This window comes from Anneissia japonica, unplaced genomic scaffold (genome assembly GCF_011630105.1).
Source record: "Anneissia japonica isolate Jap-2015-1 unplaced genomic scaffold, ASM1163010v1 scaffold1881_len754168_cov175, whole genome shotgun sequence".
Lineage (NCBI taxonomy): Eukaryota > Metazoa > Echinodermata > Crinoidea > Comatulida > Comatulidae > Anneissia > Anneissia japonica.
Genome location: NW_022757845.1, coordinates 200110 through 208834, shown reverse-complemented (window position 1 = coordinate 208834; position 8725 = coordinate 200110). Strand labels below are relative to the sequence as shown.

The window sequence follows — 8725 nt, the reverse complement described above, 5'->3', positions numbered from 1 at the left end:
GACTATAAACCGTAGGCCCAGTGTACACAAATGCTCATGTGCACTTTAAAGAACCCAGTACATCTTTCGAGATGAGTAGGGGGTTACCCCGGTGTACTGGTTCATTCGGCCCCTGTCGTGGACAGATGAAAGTGACCCTTAGGGGAGGAGAAAGTTATTGTAAAGTGCAACATCTAGTCCCGAGCGCATAGAGACCATGTATTATGCGATATATAAGTCTCCAACCATTACCATTACCATGTTGTGGCCTTGCATTCTTCATAAAATCATGGCCGCCGCGCGCAGTGACAGCCCGGCTTATCTAGTTGAGTTGTAAGGGAGACATAAACTGCAGATGATCCACGTATTGCAGTTAAAGGCTGAATATTTTTTTGTTTTCAATTTAAACTTTAATTTTAATTATCAAACTTTTCTTTTTACTGAAAATATTTAACAGGGCATTTTCTATCGTTGAATGTATGGAAACCCAGAATGCTCTGAAAACTAAGAAATTAATCAGTTTGAGCACGCAGCAGTTAATAGATTGTGCCCGAGGGGGTGGTGACAATGGTTGTAAGGGCGGTAACATCTGTACAACATTGGCTTGGATGAATGACACAAAGTACAAGGAAGTTCATGAGAAAGACTACCCCTTCAAAGAAAAGACCGGAACCTGTAGGAACAGTAGGTATGTGAGTAATTGGGGGTGTGGTGGTGGTGGAGTGGAGTAGAAATGAATTCATAATAATAATAATAAATAGAAATAGTAATAAGATTATATAAAATGCATGTATTCAAATTTATCTTTATTGCAATTATAAAATAGTATATAGATTGGATATTACAATAGCAGTCAAAACAATTAAATACATTCAAAGATAAAACAAGGACATGTACATTCAAAATAAGTCAAAAAGGTACATTACATAAAAAAGGATATGAAAAAAAATAAAACAAAAATGGAAGATTACTTATACAGTATATGAAATTTTACAAATTGAAATAAAAAATAGAACAAGAATTATTATTTATTAAAATATTATTCATTTGTTTTCCAACTACAGTAATTGTACAAAAAAAAAACTTATAGTTATAGAGGCATTATACATATCTACAGTACTTGAGTAGTGCATTTGTAATTTCATAATCTTTATTTCCACTACCAACCAGAAAACTCAATTTTACAATTTTTGGCAATTTACAGCAGGAGTTTATATTAGGTTACTGTAATAGAAATTTATAATTAAAGAAAAGTTAAGTGCAAATCATCAGTATGAGATGACACTCAAACATGTAATGAATCCCTTTGTGTTTATTACTGGATATACTCGCGTATAAGGCGACCCTTGGTTTTATGAAGGCTTTGGGACGTTTTTTGTATGTTGGGCATATAATAAGCCGACCCGTATTTCATCATTGGAATTCATAATTTGTGCTGCTCTGTATGGTCTTCATACTGCATCGAGCTGACTTAAAACAAAGCCAAATGTTGGGCTAATCTTCGAAATAATACAATTTTATTTGCTTTTAAAATATTAATCAAAATCTTATTTCCCAGTATTTAAATCATACCAACATTAAGTACAATAATAATAATAGTTGAATTTGTATAGCGCATCATCCGAAAAAGCCTCTATGCGCTTGGTGATTGAGCTCTTTGAGTTTGACATTTTGAAAAAGTTTACTAAAAACCTACTCGATGGTCATTGTTATTTAAAGGTTCGTCTTATACGCGAGTATATACAGTAGCTACAAACTTGCTGAGAGTGTACACATTTTATTTATGCCTGATGAATTTTGGTATCTTGTAGAAACAAGAATCATAATGTAATGTAATGTAGTTGGATTTATATAGACCTTTATACAAAAACTGTCTCAAATCGCTCAGAGTTCATGTCTGGGCTACAGGGTAAACTGTTAAACAGTGGACAAGTACACCATCAGAGAAGACTTGCATCACCACCAGAGCCAGCGTGCTACTCGAACCAGCATTAATATTATGACCGTACACTGCCTGTACCTTAACTGCTTGACCATCCGACTCGTAAATGAGATTTGAATTATTATTAATCAATTATTATGCGTCTAATATATTTATTATGTCTATTCATCATAATCAGTTGTTGTATGAAAATATTGTATTTTCCTCTTTTCAGTACTGGAATTCTGTCTATCATGGACTACTGGTGTACTGAGTAAGTTACCCTTCCCCCTTCCCTTATTGTTGTCCCCTTAACCTCTGCTCCTCACTTTCAAAACATGTTATTTTGTTTCATTATAATTACTATAATATTAATAGAACGTGCTTCATGATTTTAAAAAAAAAATGTTTTGTTATCTTGATATTTGTAAGCCAATATTTGGAATATTTTAGTACCCCTAATTAAGGGGACACTTTTGGCACCGAAGAAAGTGTCCCGTTAATAGGGTGTCTCCAAAAAAAGGAGTTGGCCGTAGTGTTATAAGATATGCTTTCACTTGTATACAGGGGCATATCTAAGCACGCAAGAAAGAGGGGGCATGAATGTCCGAACTAAGTGGCAGTCTCAGGAAAGAGCCCCTGGTAGGGGCGCAAGGGGAGATTCTCTCTTAAACCTGTGGCACCTTCATTAATTAGAGTTGATATATGGTTGATTTTTAATATTTAGCATGTAATATTTACACCCCCTCTAAATCCGCCACTGTGTATAGGCCTACTGCCTAAAAAAGTGTCCCCTTAAAAGTGGTGTCAAAAAAGATTGGTTCTACCGTAATTGAATATAATTTTAATAAAGAACAATACTGTAGTACAGAAAGAATGGATGTACTGTAGATATCTTATATAAACATAAATTCTGAATCCGCCCTGCTCCAATACTTTATCCATTTATCTTATATAAACATAAATGGATAGAGTATTGGAGCAGGGCGGATTCAGAATTTTTAACCAATTTTATGTAGTATACAGTTTAACTCGCCTAAAGTCAAATCCAAAATGGCAGTGAAAAATTGTTTGACTTAAATTAATAAGTATTCAGTAAAGCTGTATATGCTGTTATGAAATACTGTAAAATTAAGAATTTTTATGCCAATTTTTCTCAAGAATACTGTATATAGTATTATTAGTACATATTGATATTTATATATTAATATGTTATTGATAAACTGTGGTATTCATTTTTAAATTTATTTTAGTATGGTAAACCATGAGGATGATATGATAGCCAGTCTATATAACCACGGACCATTGGCAGTCGCAGTTGATGCATCAACATGGCAAGATTATATAGAGGGCGTGATTCAACACCATTGCTCAGCCATGTATATCAACCACGCTGTTCAAATTGTTGGCTATGACAAATCAGGTAAAAATGTTGATTTTTTTTTTTTATTCTAAGCAATTGAACCAACAAAGTAACAGCTTAATTAAATTTGAATATATACCGGACATCAGATATCAAGCACCCCCCACTATAGGACAAAGCTCATCAATATAAAAGTAGGCCAAGCCAATGTCATTTCTAGGTTGAATTCATGTTGTGGTACATTGCTTATAGATGTGTTTGTTTTTCTCTCCACAGGTGAAATACCGTACTATATTGTTCGAAACTCATGGGGAAAAGACTGGGGATTGAACGGTTACCTTCACGTAAAAATTGGTTCAAATATGTGCGGTATTGCTACGATTGTCGGCTCCTTAGATGTGTAGTTAATATATTTTCATAATATACTAATAATACTATATATAGGCAGAGGTGTATCCAGGATTTTTCTAAGTGGATCGTGAATTTCATTTGTTTTGTAATTTCATATAATGTAAAATTTTCTTTCTATTGAAATAGGCAATGGTTAAGATCACTAAATAATCTGTACATAACTACAGATTGTAAGGAATTATAATCCTAATTCTTGTACTTCCCAATCAAACAAATAGGTAGGACGCAAATTGATGAAAAACACAACACAACAGAAAAGAACTAAGTATTTAATGTATCAATACAAACAGAAAAGTAAAGCTATTCTAATAGCGTATATATACAAAGAATGCAAACAAATACAAAATGATTATGAATTCAGAAATTAATACTTTGAAGACATGGTCTACTTTTCAAAATGAATACTGTGAATTTTTACAATTAGTATTGTGGCATTTATTTAACTGGCATTAAATCACCTAAACTACATCATCTCGAGGTTTTACAAATAAGATATCTGAGTCAGTGGACCTTTCAGTATGATTACTGTACTGTACTATCCTTTTGAATTACATCCTGCAATATTATCTAAGAGTGAAATATTGCATATCTTTTTAGTTGGTTTTGTCTTGTTTCTTTTATTATGATGTTAGAAAAACCACACAGCAAGTTCCAATTCATTTACAGTTTCTCTCGCTAATAATTCTCCAAAACAGGATATGCGACAGTTTCACTATCCCATTAACCAACATACATTTTAACATAAAAAATAATGTAATATAAAATACTGTACTAATGCAGTTTCTCTATCTCATAAAAAAACATACATTTTAACATTGATACATATACCTATACTGTACGTAGTACAACAATCTAGTAAGATTTCATGTCTGCTGTAATATAACAAGTACAGTAAAATGTAACAGCAACTGCTGTTGCTACTACCATAATTACAGCATAATGCACAACCTTGCATTTCATAAATGTAACATCATTACAGTGTTATAATTATAGAAATTAAATAAATATAATTAAATAAAATTTGTAAAATTTGTATTTTCATCAAACATTTTTAACAATTCCTACAAATGATGATGCAATTCACCAGTGTTATTTATTAATCAACTTGCTATAAATATATATAAATATATGAATATTATGTATATTGTAAAATGTCATTGCATTAATTATGTACGAGAATGTTTCCAGATATTCTGTTTCGAGAGCATTAAACGCCTGTATTTCAAGTGTGTTTCTTCACAATCACAATTTTCCATCAATCAATCAATTATTATTTAATTTCCTTATTTGAAGTATACACAAACTACAACCAGGATTTAAAGGAGCCATTCTGGCGTACAAATATATGAAACTGGGCTACATTTTGGCAGTTTCCATTTTCATTAATGCATGAACAACATAATAATAATAATAATAATGCATGAGTTCAATACTTGCTCCAGAGCATGTAGACCTTCTGTATCAACCCACCATGATATAATCTCAATTATATATATAAATATATATACTATACATGATAGAATAAAGCCCCTCATACATAATAGAAAATATGGCCATTAAGTTTGTCAGATTCTGGACTTGGTGAAAGTTGCATGTCAATCATTACCGCCAGCTGTGCTGAAAGGTATATATGCTATCTAGAAGTTGCTCTTGCTGTGGTGTCACTTCAGCAGTATAATGAATATTCATTATTGCATCATTGTGAATTATGCAAATGAGTCAACTAGCAAACTGTCTGTAATAGAAAAATGATATTAGATTTAACAAACAAATATTAAAACTTACATAATAATAAAAATGGTTTAAAAGTAAATGTGTAATAATAATTTAAATTCATTCTCCCTTAAATAACATTATTTCATAGGGTTTGTATTTATACATATTCAACACCAACATCAGCTGGATAAAACTTGACTATAACATATCCCAATGTGAATTAATCAGCCTTCTCCTACAGCATTCTGGTAGCATGGAGGGTTACTCCTCCGTGCTATTGGGTTGAATATTCATGATAAACATGACTTATAATATATATTTGTTTAAATGAAGTATCTTGTGTAAGCCTTTTTGGCCCTTAATTGAATAATGATATAACGTACAATGTTAAATGTACTTACTATAAATATTTCATCCTTGCCCTGGATCTCTTCCAGGACATGGATGAAATATTTATAGTGAAGTACTTTTAACATCGTACATTATATTATTATTCAGTTAATGGTACACAAGATACTTCAATAACCATAATAGGATGATACAACATATATAAGGACATATACAAGATAAGGACCTTGTATGTAGTAGAAAATATGGACACTAACACTGGTCAAAGAACGAGCAGCAAGCCCAAAATCGTGTAGTCAACCGAATTGCCATTGGAGTAGGGTGCCGCATATCGGCAGCGTGTATAAAAACTGCCCTTAGCATTCAAATAAAAAATAAATACTACAGTGTTCACTAAAACAGTTGTTAGGAAATAGGCAACCTGGTTAGGATCAATCTGCTGTGAAACTTGTGTGCCACCCACCACTTCGGCCGCGCTGTTTCTCTTGCTGTGCTGTCACTTCTGTTTGTAGTTTCAAGTGTCTGACAATGAATATTCATTATCATTACATCATTGTGATGATGCCATGGTTTGGTGAATTATGCAAATGAGTCAACTAGCAAACAACCTGTAATAAAAAATGATATTTGATTTAACAAACAAATATTAAGACTTACATTAATAATAAAAATGGATTAAAAGTAAATGTGTATTATATTAATTTAAATTAATTCAAGTTGGATAAAACTTGACTTACACATCCCAATGTAATTCCATGCTATCAGATTGAAGTTTCATGATATAACATGATTTATAGTATATTATCATTATTGAAGTATCTCGTGTAAGCCATCTTGGCCCTTAATTGAATAATAATATAATTTACGATGTTAAATGTACTTACTATAAATATTTCATCAGTGTATTCCAGGACACGGATGAAATATAAGGGCCAAAAAGGCTTACACAAGATACTTATTATATCGTATATGGCCCTGACAGCCATGAATAAGTTGATGCAACATATATCATTTATCACCTAGAATCATTTTGAGATGACCAGAGGGAACTACTCTAGGCCCAGGCCTTTATTCTACAGTACAGGTAGCAAGCCTAGCCCAGGCCTACTAAGAGTCCCGATTTACTGAGACTGAAACAATAGAACTAGGCCTAGGCCTAGACCTAAGCCTAAAATTGTTAGAATAGTATGCCATGGTATAAGCTCCTACCTTAACCAAATTCAAACTGTAGATCCTTTATATATTTGACACACCATATCATGATGTTAGGCCGTACAAAAAGTGGGATTTTACGAAAACATCAACTTCCTATAGGACCTGCAGTTTTCACATTGCCGCCATGCTAAAACCACCAATGCCGATTGGTTACCTCGTGAAGTGACGTCACGAGGCTTGAAGCACTGGTTGTTCGGGGTTGGGGGAGGGAGATTATAGATCAGAAGAGGCTTCAGCAATTTGGGCTTCGAATCGAATTGTAAGGGGATATCCACAATTTTGAGATGAGAAGGCTGGTTATTGTAATTTAGGAGAAATAATTACTTTGATTCAACAGAATGAATATTTCTCCTTATTGGAACAAGATAAATTTGTTTGTTGATCTGGTTATTGTAGTCGGTGTGATTGAAGCATATTCTTTTTATTCTATGGGATGAGAGTTGATAAGCTGACAAGACAAACAGTGACTCAATTACTAACATTATACTTTATTTTAGGCAACTAAAAACTGGAAAGGTACATACATTTCATGTAAAAAAAACATTGTTTCCACTAATTGCATTTTTATTACTCTGTACTTGTTTATAACATTTTTGCACGACGTACAACTATTATATTATAACATAATATCAATGATAAAATTGAGAATCAGAAATAACAAAAATAAATTCTTTAGGTTTGGTATCACCTATCCTACTTTCAGAAGGATAGTTTCTAACAACTAAAGTTTAAAATCAAGGAATCTTTAAATGGGGGAAGGGGATGATAGGTGTGCAAAGGTGAATGGGTGAATGATTTTTGCATAATTTTTTTTTTCTTAAATTTTCAATTCAGAAAAAAGGGGGCGTCTTTTTTAGGTCCCCCTCCCTCATCAACACGCCGACGAACACCCATAGATAAGCCACTGTTAAAAAGACAAGCATGTTCTAAATATGTATACTACATATAATACATGTACTTGCAATGTCAAAATAATAAAGAAACACATAAATCCTTTGCTTGTGTGTATTAAACACTGTAAATAATTGGATACAAATGAAATTACCTGCATGTTGGTGAAAGCTGTTTTGTTTTCTATCAAAATAGAGTCATGTATGGAAAATGACGAGGATACAAATATAAACATGAGCATTTACAGTGTGTCCATCAAGCTTAACTGACCAATCAGAACAGCAACACATGCACGTCTAACTTACACATGCGTTGTCCCCACAAATGCACATACATTACATACAGTTATGATATTGTATTGTGGGACCTTGTGGCAATATCCAAGAAGATGGGGCTCACATGGGCTCAACAGAAACGTCCATTCTTGAACTGAAAAAATATATACTATTCAATATTGAGGCTACTTATCATACATTTAAAAGACCTTCAAAACGATCAATTTACAATACAATATTATACACGGTTCATATTTTGGAATTTGCTATATTAAAACACAATCATTCCACTGTATGAAGAGTATGAACTGTTCCAGTAATTTAAGAGCACTTTAGGAATAGACTTCGCTCTGTTGTATATATACAACAGAGGCAAATAATTGGAAAATATTGGGCATTTTAATTAGGAACCATAGCCATATCAGACTCATTCACAACTAGTGGTGTATCTAGGGGAGGGCACGGGGCCGCACACCCCCCCCCCCAATCGCTCCTGAAAATCATGGTCAAGTAGTTAAAAATCACCATATTTTGCGAATAGCGCCCCTCAACTGATCCACGAGCCCCCCCCATCAGCCCCTCCATTTCAAGACTTCTAGATACGCC

General features: G+C 33.2%; 1 protein-coding gene and 1 long non-coding RNA gene across 4 annotated transcripts; one reads left to right on the top strand and one right to left on the bottom strand.

The window, feature by feature from the left end:
* Nucleotides 1–436: 436 nt before the first annotated feature.
* Nucleotides 437–6419, top strand: LOC117124913 (cathepsin O-like; the record flags this gene model as incomplete). 3 transcript variants are annotated; one of them, XR_004448042.1, is given in 6 exon segments in its annotated part: nt 437–667; nt 2136–2174; nt 3154–3323; nt 3540–3675; nt 3941–4022; nt 4053–4268. XR_004448042.1 is itself a non-coding variant. In XM_033271252.1 (5 exon segments), coding segments are annotated over 4 exon segments (568 nt in total), but the record flags the coding sequence as incomplete, so codon positions are not given.
* On the bottom strand, nt 5277–8399 carry LOC117124914. Its single transcript, XR_004448044.1, has 3 exons — nt 6948–8399; nt 5996–6346; nt 5277–5409 (listed from the first exon to the last, which is right to left on the bottom strand). It is a non-coding gene; the product is annotated as an uncharacterized LOC117124914 (long non-coding RNA).
* Between the last annotated feature and the right edge of the window lie 326 nt (nt 8400–8725).